Genomic DNA, 26,062 nt, shown 5'->3' on the forward strand with positions numbered 1-26,062 from the left:
GTTCAGCTTCAATTAAGTAGCGCATATTTTTTATAGAGTTTGTCTTGTGTGGAAATGTTCCGGTTTGTTATGTCATTAGTTGTGGGACTCCATCAGAAAGGATTATTATGTACAGATTGTTCCCTTTTCGACTCTGATGCCAGTCCTACCCGTAGGCTACGTACATAGCACAATATCTGCCTTTTAACTGACAACGTTTCGGTATAATTGTAGTAAATGGGTTATTAGTTATGTCATAACACATTACTCAAAACCAACTTTTGACAGAGGTCAAACCAACACTGACTTAAGAAAGAACTCACAAGATATCGTCTATGCAAGCCAGATTAACCATTGTCGTCTCAGTTCAAAAAAATTGCACAGTAATATCAAAAAGAAAGCACATGTACACCACTTTTTGTCTCCATGAAAAACAGAATATCAACAAAGATGAGAAGAGAGAAGGTCTCTTACGGTTAGCAAAGCGGGGTGGGCTGTCATTCTCATCAGAGAGGGTAATGCTGACTGTGGTGGTCCCTGATAACCCACCCATCTGGCCAGCCATATCTTTAGCCTGGATCACAACCTGGTAGTTCTCCTTGGTCTCCCTGTCCATGTTAGGCAGGGCTGTTCTAATCGTGCCTGAATGAGAAAATAGACTATTATCAGGATGACTGGTCAGGTTTAACTTGAGATTAAAATAATTTACAAGGACAATATCTACTTAATTTAGAGTAAATACATTTGAATTGCCAGTCCTCAATAGTATATGTGCAATATATCACAAGAATGCTGTAGTTATCAAAAGAAGGTATCAAAAGCCGAACACTACTGTAAAGTGCAATCTATAACCTAAAAGGATTCTTCGGCTCTCCGCATAGGGGAACCTTTTTTGGTTACAAGTAGAACCCACTTGGGTTCTATGCATAACCCTTTCCACAGAGGGTTGTACATGGAACCCAAAAGGGTTCTACCTGACACTGAAAAGGGTTATCCTATGGGGACAGCCGATGAACCCTAAGAGTGTATTTTAACACACCAAGCCATTGAGTTCACAGCAGCCATTGTATTCACCCACTATTAAAATATCCTTTCTTGATGCCATCTGACTAACATAGAGATAGAGAGGAAAACTATGAATAAGCTCAACTCACGTCTCATTCCCTAAACAAACACCCCATACTGAGTGCTGTTGGGTCTCTGTTTGCAGAGTAGAGGAGGAGAGATAATATGCACACATGATCGCTTCTTTCAAGTGTTTGCATGCCCATTGTGGGTGTTGTGATTAGATTACCATTGTCTGAATCCACTGAGAAATATGGTTGACCCTGTAGAATACTGTAAACAAGCTTGGCACTGTTCCCGTATGTTTGATCATCAGCATCTGTTGCGGTGACTTGAATAACTGATGTGCCTGTGGAGGAGAAGATAGAGACCTTACAATACATGGCAAAGTATAGATAATGCACAAATTATATAATTTGGTGGGTGCTTCTATTTGTCCTATTTCACACATGTACAAGTGTGTATTAGTATGCAATTGGAAGTGTGTTTCTTGCATATCCCAACTCTCCCTGAGATACCCTCGGAGAGCAATTAGGGTTAAGTGCCTTGCTCAAGGGTACATCAACATAGTTTTCCCAGCTCGGGGATTCGAAACAGCTACCTTTCAGTTATTCACCCAAAACTCTACCTGCTAGGCTGCCTGCTGCCTATCTCTGCATCCAACATAATGCACATCCACGAAAATGTACATAGCTATACATCCAAGATAATGCACATAGCCATATATCGAATGTAAGTTCCCACAGAGCAATTACTAGGAATGATCTAGCATGCATATAATAAAGTAATTATAAGCACAATAATATTTTACAAAATAACTTGAAATGCGATCCAGCTCAAAGGGAGGTAGAAGTTGTGTGAGGCCTTGCAATTTATGTTGCACAGTACCTAGTTAACCTTGCCTAGGGAAATATGAGCAACACACTGTTCTTGTCATTATAAATATAGCTAAAAATAATAAATCCCCCAAAAACATTTCCACAGAATGCATAATAGTAATCTATGAAAAGGAAGTAAACTGAGCTGAAATGATTCAAGCTCTTCTAAGGGTGAACAATAGAGTACCGTTTTTAATGTTTGTGGCAAAAATGTCATTCTTGTTCTAATACTAAGCCTCTAGGAGCTGGTTTCCCAGATACAGTCCTAGACAAAAACTCATGTTCAACTGATATTCTCCATTGAAAGTGCCACTTAGTCCAAGACTAGTCTTAATCTATGTCTGGGAAATTGGCCCCTAGTGTGTGGGTTCATAGCCCTTTGATGTACTTACATTGTCTAGCCACTGCTCAGATTATGGGAGCATCCCAAGTGGCATCCTACTCCCTATGTAGTGCACTATAGGGAATAGGGTGCCATTTGGAACGCATTTGTCCTTGGCATTCTGGAGACCTCTGTAACGTCCTGGCTAAGTCTGACTGTCTTCAAGCATACTAATGACTGCAGGAACAGCTGTCTGCAATGAGAACATGAAAGGGAGCTAGCTGCTGACTCTTCACAGATGCCTGCTCTGACAAACCAGTTTGCACCCTCTGGGATGCGTCCCTATGGGCTCTGGTCAAAAGAAGAGCACTAGGGAAAGAGTGCCATTTGGGATATAACCATGGGCAGTTTGTTCATCTGTTTAGTGAAGCATTGGTGACCGTGACCAGTCATTTGGTAATGGCTATGCACTTAACACACAAGAAATCCCATGATAAATGCATCACTCTAACATTACCAAGGGTATGTATGAATGAATGAATGAACGTAATAACAAATTTATGAAATAATGAATGAAAGAAATGGATGGATTAAGGAATGAATTAACAAACAAATAGAAACTGGAAGCATCGACCTTTGAGGGAAGTCTGCCTGTTAGTACAAGTGGTTTACAGTGCTTTTACTGTACAACTTTTACTTATACAGTACACCTTTTCACAGTGCACAAACCAGAGCTTGTTGAGACTGATCTTCAATAAATAGTGGTTGGTTACCTCATAGAAAGACATGTGTTCAATGCATATTATCAATCCTGCATTTTTTAACCGCAACATCCACTCTCTGGAGTCAGTCAGCAATTCAATCATTATGTGAACACAATAGAGGACCATTATTTTTCATATTGGCAAGTAAGTTTTAATTCAATGGTGATTACACTTTCTATTAATTTGTAGGCTCATGATTGGAAATTGATGCCAGTTCTCCTGTTTGCATTTTTAAAGCTTTGTTGGTATTCATGCCTACTTGTTAATCTATGTTTTCTGAATTAATTTGAGTGCGATGAAGCAAAACCTTCACTTTAATGATAGCTTCAATTTCAACCTTCCATTATTATTATATTATGGTATGAATGACATGATTTGATTGATATGCAGGTCATTGATTATCTCTGCCTCTATGAACTATATAGGTTTAAGAAAGAATTGTCATTCACATTTCTCCACAGAAATAAAGCATCACAAGAGGACCAACTTACTCACCTACATCAGACATCTCTGGGACACTGGCGAAATAAAGGTCTTTAGAGAACTTTGGCTCATTGTCGTTGATGTCGTGGATCTTGATGTTAAATTCAGTATCAGCCTCCAGTGTCTCATTGGTTCTCTTGTCCACCACCTTAGCATGGAGTGTGTATATGGCCCTCTCCTCCCTGTCCAACCTCTTAGTGGCGTGAATGTCACCTGAGTTCTCGTCTATTAAAAACAAGCTTCCCACCCCGTCTCCAGTGAGAATGTACTTCACGTTACCATCGCCTCTGTCCATATTGGAGTGCAGCTGTGGATAGAGAGAAAAGCTGTGTAAGAGTTGTTATTTGAGATGGAGAGAGCATTCAGTGTTAGTCAGGAAATGTGAAATGTACATGAAACTAAAATAACAAATACAGTTGGCAGGTTTACGTAAAGAACAGATTCAACTTCAAATGTACCATTAAAACTTTACATCTGCCTTGGATTTGTCTCTCTGGACAGATAGCCATACTGAATATAACCAAGCTAGCAATCTTGCAATCATGAGTTTGAGATCTTGAGCTCACAATATTGTCCTTGGATACATTCAATCCACAGATATTTGATTTCAGCTATTTATTTACTGTTGGCTGCCAATCACCATCCCTCAGAATTTCTTTAATTGATCTGTATATTTGAGAAATGGAAAAACAAGAATACTAGCTCAGACTGCTCTAACGAAAATGGTTATTGTTTGTATCTTGTATGGTTCTTGTATGGATCTCATATTCCACCTGTTAAATGACACAAAAATAAAAACATAAACGGTTTCTCAGAGACTGCTCTAAACAAAAATGGTTCATGTTTGGCACAGAACTCTCATCTAGAATCTTGTATTCCAGCTGTTTCTTAGGAACATGAGTGTCTGCTTAAAGTGTGTCCTTCAAAGTGATTGCAATAATTCTTATCCTGATTGTGACTGTCCCCTGAAGTGGCCATTTCTAAAGCAGGATGTCCCTGTCTGATCAAAATAGTTATATTCTGTGGGTAATTTCAAACGGACAACCCTTGAGGTGTCATGTATTTCATGTTACAACACAGACACCAATACTGTAACAAGTACTACCCCTTACTGTAACGGTTATCGTCTGGAATGGAGGACCAAAGCACAGCAGGAATGTGGATGCTCATCTTTTATTTTATTTTCAACCAAGAGAACACCAAAATAACAAATGAAGACCGAACAACAAAACAGTCTTGTCATGCTCACACACGCAAAACAAGAAACAATCTCCCACAAACACTAAACCAAACACATACCCATATATAGGACTCCCAATCAGAAGCAACGAGAAAACACCTGCCTCCAGTTGAGAGTCCAACCCCAATAAACCAGACATAGAAATACAAAAGACCAGAGACCACATAGAAATACAAACATAGAACATTACCCAAAAACCCGGAAATAATAAATCAAACGCCCTACTAAATAAACCAACACCCCGAACCACATAAAACAAATACCCTCTGCCACGTCCTGACCAAACTACAATAACAAATAACCCTTATACTGGTCAGGACGTGACACTTACAAACAAGTCCTACAGGAACCATGCAGGAAAAAAACTACAGGAATCATGCAGGAAGATTTCTTCCTTTCCTGTGGCCAGGTAAAAAAACAAAACAAACATAGGGAATAAATATCCTACAGTATTCTTACAGCAAAATCTTGATTGGAATGATTTTTGCATCAACTTTTCCTTGAAGCATCAACAGTCACAAAGCACAGACCATTCTTATTTTCATAATTCCATAATTGAAGACTTTGGTTGAAGACCAAAAATAGACAGAAGCTCAATCTGATACCATATGCCAAGTAGCATAAAATCATGTCACTTTGACTCTAAATCCATTTAGCTCCCTAATGTCTTCCGTCTGCGACGTTGCCTTCAGGGCAGACCCTAAAAATAAAGATTTCTAAGGAGATTGGATGACAGAATGAGAAGATTTATTTCATATTTGATGGGCTATTTGTTTAGCTGAATGGTTACTTCATTCTTAAAGATACTGGCCTTTGCACTTGCATGTTACCATACTGTGTAGGCCTACAGCATGGATGACCCCCTCCTCCCCCTCTGAGTGAGTTTTCATGAGGTTTCCTCCTTCTAGGAAGTGTTTCCTTGCCACTGTGCTTTCTGCTTGCTTTTTGTGGGTATAGGATGGGCACTGTTAAGCACTTTCTGACAAATGTTGAAGTGAAATGTCAGTGATTGATTGATAGATCTCAAGTGAGAGGAATGGGTTAAATAAATTGAACATTGTAAGCCGGCCCTGTGAGCACCACACCACTACATATATACAATGAAACTTCATAGATAGCCATCAATACTGAACAGTTGATGGTGTGAACTCTACACAACCTCAGCCCATTGTTCTTCAATGGATGCTTGATACCTCCCCAATAACCCTCCACATGATCCAAAACATAATTGGAGCACCTTTCCACAGTGCCAGACATGTTTTAAAAAATGATGATTCTCTCCCACAAAATCCTCCCACGTCTTACACTGTCACCAACACAGCCGCAAAATCTTCATATCGATGGCAATTACAACATGGCATCGTAGGAGGAACATAAGCCTTAACCATGAAGCTAAGTTACCCTCGGACGGATCCTCTGTGGCAGGCAGGGTATCTTTTCCAAATGTCAGCAACATACTCATGCTACCTGCTATGATGATAATGGTGCCGGAGTGGATGGCTGCAGTTTTACGGGCTCCTAACCAACTGTGCTACTTTGTCTGTTTTTTCGCATTGTTTGTAATTCATGTTGTACATAATGTTGCTACTACCGTCTCTTATGACCGAAAACAGCTTCTGGACATCAGAACAGTGATTACTCACCTTGAACTGGAGTCCAACGCAAAGGATATACTGCTTTGTTGAGACAAGGCCCAAATCCCCGTCATCCATTTGAAGAAAATATAGAGAAGAGGGGAAGAGGGTGGGGAGCCTTGTAAGAATTTGCCGACAAGTAGGTAGACCACCACTACCCTCCGTATTATTGGAAAGCGTGCAATCATTGGAAAACAAACTGGATGATATATGATTAAGACTATCCTACCCACGGGACATTAAAAACTGCAATATCTTATGATTCACCGAGACATGGCTAAACGACGACATGGATAATATAGAACTGGTCGGCTTCTCCGTGCATTGGTAGGACAGAGCATCTAAGTCTGGTAAGACGAGGGGCGGGGATGTGTGTCTATTTGTCAATAACTGCTGGTGCACAATGTCAAATAATAAAGAAGTCTTGAGGTATTGCTCGTCTGAGGTAGAAAGCCTCATGATAAGCTGTAGACCCCACTATCTACCAAGAGAGTTCACATCTATATTATTCGTAGCCGTCTATTTACCACCACAAACCGATGCTGGCACTAAGACCACAGTCAACAAGCTGTATAAGGCCATAAGCAAACAAGAAAATGCTCATACAGAAGTGGTGCTCCTAGTGGCCAGGGACTTTAATACAGGCAAACATAAATCCGCTTTACCTAGTTTCTACCAGCATGTCACATGTGCAACCAGAAGAAAATAAACTCTAGACCACTTTTACTCCACACACAGAGCATAGAAAGCATACAGCATACAAAGCTCTCCCTCGCCTTCCATTTGGCAAATTTGACCATAATTCTATCCTCCTGATTCCTGTTACAAGCAAAAACTAAAGCAGGAAGTACCAGTGACTCGCTCAATATGGAAGAGGTCAGATGAAGCAGATTCTACGCTACAGGATTGTTTTTTTGCTTACACAGACTGGCATATGTTCCGGGATTCATCCTCAGTTACCGGCTTCATCAATTAGTGCATTGATGACGTCATCCCCACAGTGACTGTAAGTACATATCCCAACCAGAAGCCATGGATTACAGGCAACATCCACACTGAGCTGAAGGCTAGAGCTGCCGCTTTCAAGGAAAGGGACACTAAACTGTACTCTTATAAGAAATCCCACTATGCCCTCAGACGAACCATCAAACAGGCAAAGCGTAAATACAGGACTAAGATTGAATCCTACAACACCGGCTCTGATGCTCTTCGGATGTGGCAGGGTGTGGAAACTAATACAGACTACAAGGGGAAAGCTGCACGGTGACGGAAGCCTACCAGACGAGCTAAATGCCTTTTATGCTCGCTTCGAGGCAAGCAACACTGAAGCATGCTTGAGAGCACCAGCTGTTCTGGACAACTGTGTGCTCACGCTCTCCATAGCCGACGTGAACAAGACCTTTAAATAGGTCAACATTCACAAAGCCGCGAGGCCAGACGGATTACCAGGATGCATGCGTGGACCAACAGGCAAGTGTCTTCACTGAAATTTTCAACCTCTACCTGACTGAGGCTATAATACCTACATGTTTCAAACAGACCACCATAGTCCCTGTGCCCAAGATAGCGAAGGTAACCTGCCTAAATGATTACAGCCCCGTAGCACCCACGTCGGTAGCCATGAAGTGCTTTGAAAGGCTGCTCATGGCTCACATCAACACCATCGTGCCAGAAACTAAAATTCGCATACCACCCCAACAGATGACACAATCTCTATCGCACTCCACACTGCCCTTTCCCACCTGGACAAAAGGAACACCTATGTGAGAATGCTGTTCATTTACTACAGGTCAGCATTCAACACAATAGTACCCACAAAGCTCATCACTAACATTTTACATTTTTTTACATTTTAGTCATTTAGCAGACACTCTTATCCAGAGCGACTTACAGAAGTGAATACATACATTTCATTTCATGCATTTTCTTTGTACTGGCCACCCGTGGGAATTGAACCCACAACCCTGGTGTTGCACACACCATGCTGGTGTTACAAACAACATGCTCTACCAACTGAGCCACAGAGGGACTAAACACCTCCCTCTGCAACTGTATCCTGGACTTCCTGACAGGCCGCCCCCAAGTGGTAATGGTGGGCAACAAAACATCTGCCACTCTGATCCTCAACACTAGGGCCACTCAGGGGTGCCTGCTTTGTCCCCTCCTGTACTCCATGTTCACCCACGACTGTGTGGCCAAACACGACTCCAACACCATCATTAAGTTTGCTGACGACACAACAGTGGTAGGCCTGATCACCGACAACGATGAGACACCCTATAGGGAGGTCAGAGACCTGGCAGTGTGGTGCCAGGACAACAACCTCTCCCTCAATGTCAGTAAGACAAAGTAGCTGACAGTGGACTATGGGAAAAGGAGGGCCAAACAGGCCCCCATTAACATAGACGGGGCTGAAGTGGAGCGGGTCGAGAGTTTCATGTTCCTTGGTGTCTACATCACCAACAAACTATCATGGTCCAAACACACCAAGACAGTTGTGAAGAGGGCACAACATAATCTTTCCCCCCCCAGATCCTCAAAAGGTTCTACAGCTGCACCATCGAGAACATCCTGACCGTTTGGATCAATGCCTGGTATGGCAACTGCTCGGCATCTGACAATAAGGCGCTACAGAGGGTAGTGCGTACGGCACAGTACATCACTGGGGCCAAGCTTTCTGACATCCAGGACCTATATACTAGGCAGTGTCAGAGGAAGGCCCAACAAATTGTCAGACTCCTGGCACCCAAGTCATAGACTGTTCTCTCTGCTATCGCACGGCAAGCAGTAGAGTGCCAAGTCTAGGACCAAAAGGCTCCTTAACAGCTTCTACCCCCAAGCCATAAGACTGCTGAACAATGAATCAAATGGTCACCTGGACTATTTACATTGACCCCCCATTTGTTTTTACACGGCTGCTGCTCGCTGTTTATTATCTATGCATAGTCACTTTACAAATTACCTAGACTAACCTGTATCCCCGCAACTTGACTCGGTACCGGTATCCCATGTATATAGCCTAGTTATTGTTATGTAATTTTATTGTGTTACTTTAGTTTATTTAGTAAATCTTTTCTTAACTCTATTTCTTGAACTGCATTGTTGGTTAAGGGCTTGTAATTAAGAATTTCACGGTAAGGTCTACACCTGTTGTATTCGGCGCACGTGACAAATAAAATGTGATTTGATTTGATCACTTTTTTCCTCCATGAGGAAAACTCTGAAATATATAGGCATAAATGACCTGAAGCTCCTTTGATAATATCCAACACCTCCGTAACCGATAATGTCAAGGGACAGAATACACAGCACCTATAGGCAGTGGTGTAAAGTACTTAAGTGAAAACACTTTATAGTACTACTTAAGTAGTTTTTTGGGGTATGTGTACTTTACATTACTATTACTATTTTTGAGAAATTTTACTTTCACTTCACTACATTCCGATAGAAAATATTGTACCTTTTACTCCATACATTCCCTGACAACCAAAAGTACTCGTTACATTTTGAATGCTTAGCAGGACAGGAAAATGGTTAAATGCACGCACTTATCAAGAGAACACATGGTCATCCCTAGTGCCTCTGTCCTGGCGGACTCACTAAACACAAATGCATATTTTGTAAATAATGTCTGATTGTTGGAGTGTGGCCCTAGCAATCCATACATTTTAAAAACAAGAAAATTGTTCCGTCTGCTCAATATAAGGAATTTTTAATTATTTATTATTTTACTTTTACTTTTGATACTTAAGTATATTTTAAACCAAATACTTTTAGACTTTTACTCAAGTAGTATTTTACTGGTTGACTTTCACTTTTACTTGAGTAACTTTCTATTAAGGTATCTATCTATGCTTTTACACAAGTATGACAATTGGGTACTTTTTCCACCACTGCCAATACGGAGGATAAAGCCTCTCTGGGAAAGACACCAAGGTTGCATCCCTATAATCTCTCCTTCCTTCTGAATTGTGCACGCTTTCACTACGACTCCCCACACATTTAAAAACATTGGATTGGTGTAGGCATGGGCTAGAAGGTGTTTCCATGTACCAGTCATTACCTTTCAAATCTATGAAGGGAAATGATCAAGTACACACTTCAGGGGGAAAGGAGAGATAATTGGAAAGCAACCAAAGCTGTAAAGAGCCATACTACTAGCATGTACCTCTTCCATGTGCCACAGAGGAAGACCTGTATGGTGTCCATATTAAGAAAGAGGCACATGTACATGGATGTGTGACTCTGTCCTATTTTTGACAACGTGCACCTGCATGTGTCCCTATACCCTACTACCTCAGCAGGGCGTCCACTTAAATCTCATCTGACAATAGACACAAAAATAGCCACCGGATATTGATTTTGATGTTCAATGTAAACCACAATCAATCAATGCAAGCAGCCTACAAGACCCGGAGACATGAAAATGCAATCATTTCATGGAAAGAAATAGGGGCAACAAAGTGCCTCTTTCTGTACTATTCATCGTCTTGAAAGAAAGTAGCATTACCTCAAGCAAGTATGGTGAGTGACTGGCTTGAAGCTCATTACTGCACTGTTGATAATAGTGTAAGAGGCTTATATTTAGCTCTATATCTCTTGGGCCCTCGTATCCTAAATGACAAGCAGTGATGGACACAGCATCAACATCATACTATTCATGAATATTAATATCAACCTACTCAGGGAGAAACTAATTACAGTGCCTTGCAAAAGTATTCATCCCCTTGGTGTTTTTACTATTTTGTTGCATTACAACCTGTAATTTAAATATATTTTTTATTTGGATTTCATGTAATGGACATACACAAAATAGTCCAAATTGGTGAAGTGAAATGAAAAAAAGAACATGTTTAAAAATATTATACAAAAAAGATAACTGGAAAAATGGTGTGTGCATATGTATTCACCCGCTTTGCTACGAAGCCACTAAATAAGAGCTGGTGCAACCAATTACCTTCAGAAGTCACATAATTAGTTAAATAAAGTCCACCTGTGTGCAATCTAAGTGTCACATGATCTCAAAATATATACACCTGCTCTGAAAGTCCCCAGAGTCTGCAACACCACTATGCAAGGGGCATGACCAAGCAAGCGGCACCATGAAGACCAAGGACCTCTCCAAACAGGTCAGGGACAAAGTTGTGGAGAAGTACAGATCAGATTTGAGTTATAAAAAAATATCAGAAACATTGAACATCCCACAGAGCACCATTAGATCCATTATAAAAAATTGAAAGAATATGGCACAACAACAAACCTGCCAAGAGAGGGCCGCCCACCAACACTCATGTCACAGGCAAGGAGGGCATTAATCAGAGAGGCAACAAAGAGACCAAAGATAACCCTGAAGGAGCTGCAAAGCTCCACAGCGGAGATTGGCATATCTGTCCATAGGACCACTTAAAGCCGTCCACTCCACAGAGCTGGGCTTTATGGAAGAGTGGCAGAAAAAAATCCATTGCTTAACACATTTGGTGTTCGACAAAAGGCATTTGGGAGACTCCCCAAACATATGGAAGAAGGTACTCTGGTCAAATGAGACTAAAATTTAGCTTTTTGGCCATTAAAGAAAATGCTATGTCTGACGCAAACCCAACACCTCATATGACCCCAAGAACACCATCCCCACAGTGAAGCATGGTGGTGGCAGCATCATGCTGTGGGGATGTTTTTCATCGGCAGGGACTGGGAAACTGGTCAGAATTGAAGAAATGATGGCACTAAATACTGGGAAATTCTTGAGGGAAACCTGTTTCAGTATCCAGAGATTTGAGACTGGGACGGAGGTTCACCTTCCAGCAGGACAATGACCCTAAGCATACTGCTAAAGCAACACTCAAGTGGTTTAAGAGGAACCATTTAAATGTCTTGGAATGGCCTAGTCATAGCCCAGACCTCAATCCAATTGAGAATCTGTGGTATGACTTAAAGTTTGCTGTACCCCAGCGGAACCCATCGAAGTTGAAGGAGCTGGAGCAGTTTTGCCTTGAAGAATGGGAAAAAATCCCAGTGGCTACATGTTCCAAGCTTATAGAGACATACCCCAAGAGACTTGCAGCTGTAATTGCTGCAAAAAGGGGGGGGGGGGGGTGAATAGTTATGCACGCTCAAATTCTTCTGTTTTTTTGTTATTTCTATTTCTTGTTTTATAGTAAAAAAACACATTTTGCATCTTCAAAGTAGTAGGCATGTTGTGTAAATCAAATTCAAACCCCCCAAAAAACATTTTAATTCCAGGTTGTATGGCAACAAAATAGGAAAAAAGCCAAGGGGGGTGAATACTTTCGCAAGCCACTGTATCTTCTGTAATCTGAAAACTGGGATCAACAACAATGCAACTTGGGGAAGAAATGGATGCACACTGTGACCCAACTATGGTTATGTCTCGAATGGCACCCTATTCCATATTTGGTGCTTGGCCCTGGTCAATATTAATGCACTATATAGGGAATAAGGTGCCATTTGGGATGCTGACTATGAATACAGCTGGGTCGTTCCCTAAAGATATTGTAAGTAGAAATTGTGCACCAATATTGAATTTTAATAGCCTGAAATATTAAAGTAAGTGCCCTTTAATAGAGACCACGTGAAGAATTCAACACCTCTTATTTGTAATATGAATAAAGACTTGCTTCAGTGCCAAAATTCATCATTTTCCCTCAGTGCACATCTGTAACTTCTAGGAAGATTTTAACCCACTTAAAACATTTTACTGCAGTGGGATAAATCAGAGTCACACAGAGTGTTTCTTGGTAGTCTTAAACAAATCTACTTTAAAAAAAAGGTATACACCTCACACACATGGTTATGGATTTACATAAAGAGGACACCTGTACCATGTCAGATATAGAGTTGAAATGTATTCCCTTCTGAGTTTTCATCCCAATATGACACTTGATGTACATCACAGAAGACTGATATATAACAAAACAATTTCACATAGAGACATGGGATAAAGAAAATACAAAATAAAAATAATAATAATTAGGAAATAAAGAACAATGTTAATAACATTCCACCCATGAGGCCTCAAGAGCGTGATTTGGTCATTTGATGGCGGAATGGGCTTCCCCAAAAATGTTCTATGTTTTCACCATCATGTAATTATTTTGTTGTTTTGACAAAGTCATTTCTGAAGATTCTTTTTTTCATGCAGTCACTCATTTACATCTGTCCCTCATTTTAAGGTCAACCCTGTTACTTGAATAAACTCTCGTTTTATGTTGAAACTATTCCAAAATTAGAATTTTTTTAAATATACTGCTCAAAAAAATTAAGGGAACACTTAAACAACACATCCTAGATCTGAATGAAAGAAATAATCTTATTAAATACTTTTTTCTTTACATAGTTGAATGTGCTGACAACAAAATCACACAAAAATAATCCATGGAAATCCAATTTATCAACCCATGGAGGTCTGGATTTGGAGTCACACTCAAAATTAAAGTGGAAAACCACACTACAGGCTGATCCAACTTTGATGTAATGTCCTTAAAACAAGTCAAAATGAGGCTCAGTAGTGTGTGTGGCCTCCACGTGCCTGTATGACCTCCCTACAACGCCTGGGCATGCTCCTGATGAGGTGGCGGATGGTCTCCTGAGGGATCTCCTCCCAGACCTGGACTAAACTCCTGGACAGTCTGTGGTGCAACGTGGCGTTGGTGGATGGAGCGAGACATGATGTCCCAGATGTGCTCAATTGGATTCAGGTCTGGGGAACAGGCGGGCCGGTCCATAGCATCAATGCCTTCCTCTTGCAGGAACTGCTGACACAGTCCAGCCACATGAGGTCTAGCATTGTCTTGCATTAGGAGGAACCCAGGGCCAACCGCACCAGCATATGGTCTCACAAGGGGTCTGAGGATCTCATCTTGGTACCTAATGGCAGTCAGGCTACCTCTGGCGAGCACATGGAGGGCTGTGCGGCCCCCAAAGAAATGCCACCCCACACCATGACTGACCCACCTCCAAACCGGTCATGCTGGAGGATGTTGCAGGCAGCAGAACGTTCTTCACGGCGTCTCCAGACTCTGTCACGTCTGTCACGTGCTCAGTGTGAACCTGCTTTCATTTGTGAAGAGCACAGGGCGCCAGTGGCGAATTTGCCAATCTTGGTGTTCTTTGGCAAATGCCAAACGTCCTGCACGGTGTTGGGCTGTAAGCACAACCCCCACCTGTGGACGTCGGGCCCTCATACCACCCTCATGGAGTCTGTTTCTGACCGTTTGAGCAGACACATGCACATTTGTGGCCTGCTGGAGGTCATTTTGCAGGGCTCTGGCAGTGCTTCTCCTGCTCCTCCTTGCACAAAGGCGGAGGTAGCGGTCCTGCTGCTGGGTTGTTGCCCTCCTACGACCTCCTCCACGTCTCCTGATGTACTGGCCTGTCTCCTGGTAGCGCCTCCATGCTCTGGACACTACGCTGACAGACACAACAAACCTTCTTGCCACAGCTCGCATTGATGTGCCATCCTGGATGAGCTGCACTACCTGAGCCACTTGTGTGGGTTGTAGACTCCGTCTCATGCTACCACTAGATTTTAATGCACCGCCAGCATTCAAAAGTGACCAAAACATCAGCCAGGAAGCATAGGAACTGAGAAGTGGTCTGTGGTCACCCCCTGCAGAACCACTCCTTTATTGGGGGTGTCTTGCTAATTGCCTATAATTTCCACCTGTTGTCTATTCCATTTGCACAACAGCATGTGAATTTTATTGTCAATCAGTGTTGCTTCCTAAGTGGACAGTTTGATTTCACAGAAGTGTGATTGACTTGGAGTTACATTGTGTTGTTTAAGTGTTCCCTTTATTTTTTTGAGCAGTGTACATATATTGAACATCTAATAATCAAATCATAGTGTAAAAGCAGGTGAGTTGGTTCTTCTCTTTTTGGCAATTATCTGGTGTTTTGTGGTGTAAAACTGAGCGGGTAGAGCATAACGTCAACCCTGTTACCAATAGATAGACAATTAAATTAAATTGTAAAGCTTGCATTCAACTGCCACTCCCTATTACACACAGCAACCTTCCATTCATCCTGTCATAAAGGGATTTATGGCTATTTTAAGATGAAAATGTCAACACTGTTACTTTAATTGGCACTTCATAGGCACTTATTATAGTCAATTTCTTTAACCTCTAAATATGGAAAAAAACTGTTGAACATTAGCTCTTTATGACAGAATGTGAGTTGAAATCAATGTTTTTCTTGACAAAGTTACATTTTTCAAAAGGTACAGAATTGTTGGAATGACCCAGCTACAGTCTGTAAATAGTATTACTCATGATGTTCATTGCTGAACATTTAAGAATATGATGAAGTCAATATAATAATTTCAACATAAAATGTACAGCACAGATGTAGGATCTTAATTTGATCACTTTTTGTTGCTGGGAATTTTTTTGTTATTTAGACTTTAAAATGTGAGACTTGATTTGCCTTAACGAAAAATGTATGAACCCCAACAGCAAAAACAATCATAAATTATAATATACTTAATACAGTATATTTCCTGTTACTGCAGGATTGTTTTCTAAATGTATCATTCTGGCTCAAATTAACATCCTACATCTGTAGCTGCTCCTAAAATGCATTCATATTACTAATTTTACCCTGTGTCTTTTCCGTTCACACTGCACATTCCTCTGATGATTCCTGCAGTATGGCTGTGTCCCAAATGGCACCCTGTTTCCTATAGGCCCTGGTCAAAAGTACTGTACTATAGAGGGAATAGGGTACCATTTGGGACATAGTCTATGCTTCTCAGACTCAGTCGTTAATCCCATAAAGAGAGAACTGACAGGAAGAAAACAAAGAGGAGACCATCAAAGGGAGGTGAAGAGGGAACTCCATACTGTGGAGCCATACTGTCAGGTCTGCCAGCTAATTGGAGTTTGACAATCCTCAGACAACACAGGCCTAAGGGATGTACTGTACACAGTCTTGCAATTATTGAATTAAAAAAGTCAGAAAGTACACAACACGCTCCAATGGTAAACACTAAAAGGTAATTATTGGAGGTCCGCTTATGGACAACTTCACAAACCATATGGATATTTGGCATGCTGGCACACTAGTATGGGGTAAACAATATAATCAAATCAAATTTTATTTGTCACATGCGCCGAATACAACAGGTGTAGACCTTACCGTGAAATGCTTACTTACAAGGCCTTCACCAACAATGCAGTTTTAAGAAAATAAAGTAACACAATAAAATAACAATAATGAAGCAATATACAGGGGGTACCGGTACCAAGTCAATGGGTACAGATTAGGGTACAGGTTAGTTGAGGGTACAGGTTAGTTGAGACCCCTTTGGGTACAGGTTAGTTGAGACCCCTGTTCTTCATGGATTCATGCAGTATTATTGAGTCAATTCATGCATCAGTATGGAGTCGATTCATGCAGTGTTTTTAGAGTTGATTCATTAGGTATTATAGAGGTGATTCATGCAGTATTACACAATCCATTCATGAAACAGTATGGTGTCGATTCATGCAGTGATTCATGCAGTATTATGAATTCATGTAGTGGGATAGATTCAATCCATGGATCCATGAGTAAATTAAGTAACATAAACGTATATAACTTGTTATGCTATGCATTACTTATGACCTAATGCCCCGCATAGGCTACTGTATATAGAAAGACTGTAGTTTCTATGATCTTGTTCTTCAGAAATGCAGTATTGTTTAATGAATTTGGTACCAACATAGAATAGTTTTAATTCAATAGCGATGCATTCTTGAGGATTCAAGGTGAGCACAAGTAACTAGGAAACATACGGTATTATAAGTAAGGCTTGGTGGTTCTCTTTTCTAAAGTTCTTGTTGCACAAAATGAGCCTTTGACAGAGGAGCATTTGATGACTTAAATCCCCTTGCACAAGCACAGAGGAATAGCCAGTAAAGTAGAAAAATCATTGGCAATTCTTGTCAGGTCTGTAGTGAGCATTGCTTAGTGCTGCAGAGGGGAGATAGGAAAATAGAGCCCTGAACGGATACAGAATAATTATGCCCCTCCCTCTCTCTCTCTCTCTCTCTCTCTGTCTCTTTCTCTTTCCACTGATGTTGGTTTGAACATCTGTGATAATAAATACTGTAAGTAATGATAACAAGCAGGTTCATAATATGCAACAGTCACTTGCTTATATTAGAAAGGATGACATTCCAATACACATACATCTATTTTTCCATGGATTGTTTACTCATCCAAACATCATCCACCTCAACATACAGTTGAGACAAACGTTTGGGTTTTTCTTTATTTTTACTATGTTCTACATTGTAGAATAATAGTGAAGACATGAAAACTATGAAATAACACATGGAATCATGTAGTAACCAAAGTATTAAACAAATCAAAATACATTTTATATTTGAGATTCTTAATTCAAAAGGCACTCGCACATCTGAGCAATCTTATTGCAGGTGCATGGCAACAGTTTGAGATTCTTCAAAGTAGCCACCCTTTGCCTTGATGACAGCTTCGCACACGCTTTGCATTCTCTCAACCAGCTTCATGAGTTAGTCACCTGGAATGCATTTCAATTAATAGGTGGCCCTTCTTAAAAGTTAAGGAGGCATGTATAAGTAAAAAAGGAACATTTTAGCATGTTTTTCATTACAAAAAAGGTTTGTGATACAAATATATAAACATATTAAACATCCTTCCTCCCAATGAAGTTACTATGTGAGAATTGCCAGAACAATCTGAGATACCCAAAATATTTTCCTCTCACACTGGAGTGCTGGAAAGCCCTTAGTCCTTAACCTATACTGAACAAAAATATAAATGCAACATGTAAAGTGTTAGTCACATTTTTTTATGAGCTGAAATAAAAGATCCCAGAAATGTCCCATACACACAAAGTTAAATTCTTTCAAATGTTATGCTCAAATTTGCTTATATACTGTACCTGTTAGTGAGCATTTCTCATTTGCCAAGATAATCCATCCACATGACAGGTGTGGCATATCAAGAAGCTGATTAAACCTCATGATCTTTACAAAGGTACAACTTGTGCTGGGGACAATAAAATGTCACTCTAAAATGTGCAGTTTTGTCACACAACACAATGCCACAGATGTCTCAAGTTTTAAGGGAGTGTACAATTGGCATGCTGACTGCAGGAATGTCCACAAGAGAATTGAATCTTGATTTTTCTACCGTAAGCCACCTCTAACATTGTTTTAGAGAATTTAGCAGTATGTCCAACCGGCCTCACAACCGCAGACCACGTGTAACCACGCCAGCCCAGGACCTCCACATCCAGCTTCTTCCCTTGCAGGATGATCTGAGACAAGCCACCCAGACAGCTGATGAAACTGTGGGTTTGCACAACCGTAGAATTCTTACACAAACTGTCAGAAATCGTCTCAGGGAAGCTCATCTGTGTGCTCGTTGTACTCACCAGGGTCTTCACCTGATTGCAGTTTGGCATTGTAACCAACTTCAGTGAGTAAATTATAATCTTTGATGGCCACTGACACACTGGAGAAGTGTGCTCTTCAGGAATGAATCCCGGTTTCAACTGTACCGTCGTGTGAGCGGTTTGCTGATGTCAGCGTTGTAAACAAGTGCCCATGGTGGCAGTGGGGTTATGGTATGGGCAGGCATAAGCTACAGGCAACAAACACAAATGCATTTTATCAAAGGCAATTTGAATGCACAGAGATACCGAGACGAGATCCTGAGGCCCATTGTCGTGTCATTCATCCGCCACTTTCACCTCATGTTTTAGCATGTACAGCCCCATGTCGTAAGGATATGTACTCAATTCCTGGACACTGAAAATGTCTCAGTTCTTCAATAGGCTGCATACTCACTAGACATGTCACCCATTGAGCATGTTTGGAATGCTCTGGATCGACCTGTACGACAGCTTGTTCCAGTTCCCGGCAAAATCCAGCAACTTCGCACATCCATTGAAGAGGAGTTGGACAACATTCCACAGTCCACAATCAACAGCCAGATCAACTCTATGCGAAGGAGATGTCACGTTGCATGAGGCAAATGGTGGTCACACCAGATACTGACTGGTTTTCTGATCCACACCCCTATTGTTTATTTTAAGGTATGTGACCAACAGATGCATATCTGTATTGCCAGTCATGTGAAATCCATAGATTATGGCCTAATGAATGTATTTCAGTTGACTGATTTACTTATATGAACTGTAACTCAGTAAAATCTTAGAAATTGTTCCATGTTGCATTTATACTTTTCTTTAGTGTATTATCTTGGACATAAATTCACGTTGATGTACTCGGGGATTATACACATTCAGTAATGTTATTTCAGATTGTTCCTTTTTTTTAATGAACAGCAGAAACTGAATTCGGGAAGACACTGTAGTGGGAACTGAAGACCGGCAGCATTTGATTACATACACAAAGCATCACACACTACCACGAGGTTAAAGGGGTTTTGTTCACATGCATAGCTTGGATGGAACTGAATGTGATGTGGGTCACTGCACCCCTACAGAAAGAAACTCCAGACACAAAAGACGTCTGATTACATTGCAAGTGTTCACACTTCAGAGCCATACTGAAGAAGTAGGCCTCCCTCCACGAGGGCTTGGCTCGTTAAATACTCTCACTCATGCTAGTGGCAGTCTGAAATGGCTTGCTGAAGATCAGGTGATAGTGAATAAACAACTCCAAGAGGCACATGCAGTGGAGTTTTCTGACAAGTACACACCTGGGCCAATGTTCATAAAGTTTTGCAGAGTAGGAGTGCTGATTTAGGATCAGGGCATCCCTTTTCATGTAATCATTAATAACTGATCTTAGATTAGCACTACCCTGAGACACTTTGTGAATTTGGGCCATTCGCACTGTAAAGTTCACCGAGAAGAGAAGCCATTTCAGCATCATGAACAGTTCCACTCACTCCTGCACCATGCACCAGCATAATCTTTTATATGATGTACATCTATGATGAGCCCTAAACGTCTGAGTTGTGTATTGAGACTGCCTACACCATGATAAGATACCAGATTGATCCAGTGTTTAGGTAAACCTGCTCCTAAAATGTACCAATATTGTTCTGGTAAATCACAATAGTACCATGAAAGCTGAAGAAACGAGTTCTCAACAAACCGAAACAATAACATAATTATTTATCTTCCCACATTTAAAGATTTTACACCGGCTGATAGACAAAACTCAACTGAGAGAACACTGGTGTCTCTTCATTATGCCGACAATGCAGTCTAACCTACTAGCCTATCTATAGCTATATACAGTATTTAGCTGGTAGCCTATTTATATTACACATTGGAACTCAGACTCCACACTGTCAGGTTTTTCCGTCTAATTACTTATAGGCTTACCAGTGTTCACAGAAGTGGGGTCGCTCTCATGAGTGCCGCTGGGTCTTGGTTTTCTGGGAGAGAAGGAGCAGGAGAAAGAGGGCCGGCACTCTCACTAGAGGAACTGTCACTATTCTCGAGGGGAGTAAGAAGAGGAGGAGCAAGGCCACTGTCATTGCCAGTCCCGGGCAGTGAGGTCTGTCAGGAATGGGAGGTTGCTAGTGGTAGCTGCTACATAAGTAGGCCTACTAGCTTCTACCTGCGATGGTGTTTCGTCAGTCGAGGACGAGGTGGTAGATTTGCTGATGTGGATATCTTCTGTAATTGGCACAAGCTTGATCAGATAAAGCATTTTTGCTGCATTTTCATGCACCACTTGGTCTTGCCTTTTGTTTGTCCATCTTTAACAATGAACTCACTCTCCGACCTTATTCACCTAACTTTTTTAAAACTTGATAGCCAAATTATATGATGAGGCTGAGGCAGTCTGCTGTTGGCGCAGCTGAGAAATAGGCTAATTGGATGCATTAAACTACACTGCTCAAAAAAATAAAGGGAACACTTAAACAACACAATGTAACTCCAAGTCAATCACACTTCTGTGAAATCAAACTGTCCACTTAGGAAGCAACACTGATTGACAAAAAATTTCACATGCTGTTGTGCAAATGGAATAGACAACAGGTGGAAATTATAGGCAATTAGCAAGACATCCCCAATAAAGGAGTGGTTCTGTAGGTGGGGACCACAGACCACTTCTCAGTTCCTATGCTTCCTGGCTGATGTTTTGGTCACTTTTGAATGCTGGCGGTGCTTTCACTCTAGTGGTAGCATGAGACGGAGTCTACAACCCACACAAGTGGCTCAGGTAGTGCAGCTCATCCAGGATGGCACATCAATGCGAGCTGTGGCAAGAAGGTTTGCTGTGTCTGTCAGCGTAGTGTCTAGAGCATGGAGGCGCTACCAGGAGACAGGCCAGTACATCAGGAGACGTGGAGGAGGTCGTAGGAGGGCAACAACCCAGCAGCAGGACCGCTACCTCCGCCTTTGTGCAAGGAGGAGCACTGCCAGAGCCCTGCAAAATGACCTCCAGCAGGCCACAAATGTGCATGTGTCTGCTCAAACGGTCAGAAACAGACTCCATGAGGGTGGTATGAGGGCCCGACATTCACAGGTGGGGGTTGTGCTTACAGCCCAACACCGTGCAGGACGTTTGGCATTTGCCAGAGAACACCAAGATTGGCAAATTCGCCACTGGCGCCCTGTGCTCTTCACAGATGAAAGCAGGTTTACACTGAGCACGTGAAAGACGTGACAGAGTATGGAGACGCCGTGGAGAACGTTCTGCTGCCTGCAACATCCTCCAGCATGACCGGTTTGGCGGTGGGTCAGTCATGGTGTGGGGTGGCATTTCTTTGGGGGCCGCACAGCCCTCCATGTGCTCGCCAGAGGTAGCCTGACTGCCATTAGGTACCAAGATGAGATCCTCAGACCCCTTGTGAGACCATATGCTGGTGCGGTTGGCCCTGGGTTCCTCCTAATGCAAGACAATGCTAGACCTCATGTGGCTGGACTGTGTCAGCAGTTCCTGCAAGAGGAAGGCATTGATGCTATGGACTGGCCCGCCCGTTCCCCAGACCTGAATCCAATTGAGCACATCTGGGACATCATGTCTCGCTCCATCCACCAACGCCACGTTGCACCACAGACTGTCCAGGAGTTGGCAGATGCTTTAGTCCAGGTCTGGGAGGAGATCCCTCAGGAGATCATCTGCCACCTCATCAGGAGCATGCCCAGGCATTGTAGAGGGTCATACAGGCACGTGGAGGCCACACACACTACTGAGCCTCATTTTGACTTGTTCTAAGGACATTACATCAAAGTTGGATCAGCCTGTAGTGTGGTTTTCCACTTTAATTTTGAGTGTGACTCCAAATCCAGACCTCCATGGGTTGATAAATTGGATTTCCATTGATTATTTTTGTGTGATTTTGTTGTCAGCACCTTCAACTATGTAAAGAATAAAGTATTTAATAAGATTATTTCTTTCATTCAGATCTAGGATGTGTTGTTTAAGTGTTCCCTTTTATTTTTTTTAGCAGTATATATTGTACCCATCTATATTGGACAAAACAAACAGTTTCCTTGCTACATATGGACATTTAAAAGGAGGGTTACTGTCAAAGTTATTTATACAAAATTATATTACAATTTAGACAGAGTCGGTGGGTCCCCCCACCTTGTGGGGGCTGAGGGGGTTTCCGCTACGCCAGTGGAGAGGAGGAAGATACTGTAGCTGTATGTGGGTTTAGGGAGAGGGGTGGTGGATAGGGGACTTGATTGGATGTGAAATAAATAAACCCTCACACAGTTCACTGTAAATGTAATGAAATTATCTTCATGAGAAAGACCTGATGGCTTGGTCCTGGGACTTTAAGTGCCTGTCCATCGGCCCAGGCTTTTCACCACATTTTCATCACAGACACCAACTCCAGTGAGTGAAGCTGATGGAATTAGAGGTAGCGATCACTATTAGCTTCCCCAGTAAAGCCAGCATGTGGGCTTTGTTTTTTCACCAACTTTATTTATTGAGACCTCATGTCATTCTGACAGTTTAATTGTGAATGATATTGGACACCGGGTGAGTCAAGAGCCAGCACATGTGATTGCTGTCATGCAAAGAAACTTGCCAGTGTACCAGCCAGAGATCATCAGAGTCAGGAAGAAAGGCAAAATTCTGTGAAGTGAAATTTCATTGGCCTGACTTGATTGATTCATTATTTTCTCTCCATCTTTGTCTTCTTGTTGTTCCCCTGTCTCCAACGCGTCAGGACGATGCTATCTGCCAAACTGGTAGTCATATCCTCCTACTCCACCCTGTACCGTGACACTTGTTTACTCCTGAGGATGAGGCAGGTGATGAAAGCCAGCTTCCTCTGAGAAAATTGGCTGTCGACAGTCACCTCGTTCCCCTCCCTTAGGATGATAACTGTAACGTCGTCTCTAACACTGCGACTAGCTGCCTCTGTGTTAACACTAACACTGGTGGCTTGACACGTCACTCCTTTGATCTAAAGTGGGGGGTTATAGCTCTGAGAAATATTTCCACTTTTATGCGTTCTTATCTGGTCCCTGACTGACTAACACAAGCCTCTGTCAGTTGAAGAGCTGTGTCATCATGACAGAGGAGGCTCTCAAGCCCTTGGCGATGTGAGGGACTGGGTCAGTTATTTTGTCTAGCCGTTATGTCTGCCTCATGACTTGATTTGGTTAAGTTGTCTGTCGTATATGGAACATCTATTCCCCCTCTATGTGTCATGTTAAATGGCTAATTTGAGTGACGATTCTTAATTTTTTCCCTCATTTATAACCAACTTTGTTGTTTTTGAATTGTTGTGTGAATGAGGAAAGGATGGCTGGAATTAGTTGCCTGTTGCTAGGATATAGAAGCCCATTCCCTTCACCTATGATCATTGGCCTAACAAGCTACTACCTACATTAAGGGAGTTCTCATTTGGTGCACTGCTCTCTATTTATGGATACATTTTCTGAAACTAGTGAAAGTTATGTCACGTACAACAGGAACAATCGTTTTGACTAAGTGTACTTTGACATAATCGATCACCTCAAGGCAGCATACAAAGAATGTCCCATAAAAATGGTGCACAAAAGCCTTACCTTGCCAACATACTGGTTGTCATTCCCTGTGTACTCCTCCAGAAGAAAGAATTGATTCCACATCCATCCTCGTTTGGAGCGCTGGAGTATCTTTCCATCATCCTTCTCCTGCAATGTTCCCAAGAGATTCACAGTATTTCCAGGTGCCACAGGCAGGGCATTGATTGGCTGCAGGATGGAGAGCATCAGTAGACCCAGGAAGTGATTGGTTATCATGGTATCCAATCACACGGGGAAATAATTCTGTATGACTAATGAGTTATGGTAATAGCCTTCTGGTAGGATGCACGCTGGAATGAAATGTAACCAAATCAGGCATTGTAGTCTTCTTCCCTTTGATCCCTTATTGATCCCTGTGAAGAAGAAGAACATGGATAAATTAGAGAGATAACACAAGCAGGATATTGACTTGAGGCAGTCATATTGGTTTTCAATATCCCCCCCAATGGTCATATTGTCTGATTGTGTCTAATACAGATGTAGGATCTTAATTTGATCACCCGTTGCAGGAGAACTTTCCTGCAATGCATTAAATAAAACATGTGTAGTGCATTTGAGGTTTAAAAAGGCTTCTGAAGTTTGTAATTTCCAATTTGAAATGACAGACTTCCAAACATGTACATTAATTATAATCCACATAATAATTCACATTCGTTGTTGCAGGATAATTTTCCTGCTCTAGCAAACTGGCTCATATTAAGACATTTTATCTGTATCAAGAGATAATTGGTTTCAAAGCTCTTTAGTGTCGCCAGTGTTGTACATTGCTACTGTTTAATCTTCCAAGAGAAAAAAACAGGCAACATAAACATGTCGCCTCCCCACCCCTTGGGTCAATTGAGATTGCGTGTGACTAACACATTTTTGTTAATTACTATAGCTCCCGCCTTGGCCCAATCAGTGTAATTTTGTAAATGCCAGCTCTCATCATTCACCCAAACTTCGTCAAAATCGGGCCAGTGCCATCTGAAATATCGCGTGTGACTAATGTACGAACGGACGGACAGATGGAGACAGATCCACAGTTCCCTGCCCAATTTCATCATGGGGGACAATTATGAATTATATGGAATTAGAAACTTCCTTAAATGCGTTCATTAATTTTCTTGGGCTATATTCAATCCATTTTGCATATGTCCAGCGTTACGACATTTAAGTTCAGCTAAAGGCAATGCTCCCGCATTGGCGGAGACTGCATTCAAGGTAAACGGTGCATATGTTGACCCAATCAGAATTTACCTTTAAAATGTCTATAGTGCAGTCTGTAATGCTTCAGTGATACAGATTGAATAGAGCTTTTAGTAAAGGAATTATAGTTCCAATCGGCATCTGAAAGAGTCATACATTTTACCTAGGATTAGCTCTCTTAAACTAGCTTAAACTTGCTGGTAGCCAAACTTGTAGCAGATTTGATCAATTTGATTTGTAGATTTGATTGGTAATAGAGTAATACAGTCTGGTAAATAATGCAGTCCAGAATAATATTTACCCTCAAGGCGTGCAAGTCAAATGATTTGCCATAAACTGTCACACCCTGATCTGTTCCACCTGTCCTTGTGCTTGTCTCCACCCCCTCCAGGTGTCGCCCATCTTCCCCACTTATCCTCTGGGTATTTATACATGTGTTTTCTGTCTGTCTGGGCCAGTTTGTCTTGTTTGTTCAAGTCAACCAGCATTTGTCTCTGTTCCTGTT

The 26,062-nt window shown here is 41.6% G+C and overlaps 1 protein-coding gene across 3 annotated transcripts in view; it reads right to left on the reverse strand.

The window, feature by feature from the left end:
- LOC106590054 (cadherin-10) overlaps positions 1–26,062 on the reverse strand; it is a 47,112-nt gene that overhangs the window by 15,152 nt on the left and 5,898 nt on the right. For 2 of the 3 annotated variants that reach the window (XM_014180562.3, XM_014180565.3), the window contains exons 2-5: positions 24,370–24,722; positions 3,504–3,798; positions 1,274–1,393; positions 454–621 (exon numbers count right to left, since the gene is read on the reverse strand). In XM_014180562.3, the coding sequence (XP_014036037.1) occupies positions 454–621; positions 1,274–1,393; positions 3,504–3,798; positions 24,370–24,585 (799 nt within the window). In that variant the 5' untranslated portion in view covers positions 24,586–24,722. Of the gene's footprint in view, positions 1–453; positions 622–1,273; positions 1,394–3,503; positions 3,799–20,712; positions 20,886–24,369; positions 24,723–26,062 lie in introns of those variants that run through there. The other variant, XM_014180564.3, reaches the window with a different exon arrangement.

This window comes from Salmo salar, chromosome 29 (genome assembly GCF_965601325.2).
Source record: "Salmo salar chromosome 29, fSalSal1, whole genome shotgun sequence".
Lineage (NCBI taxonomy): Eukaryota > Metazoa > Chordata > Actinopteri > Salmoniformes > Salmonidae > Salmo > Salmo salar.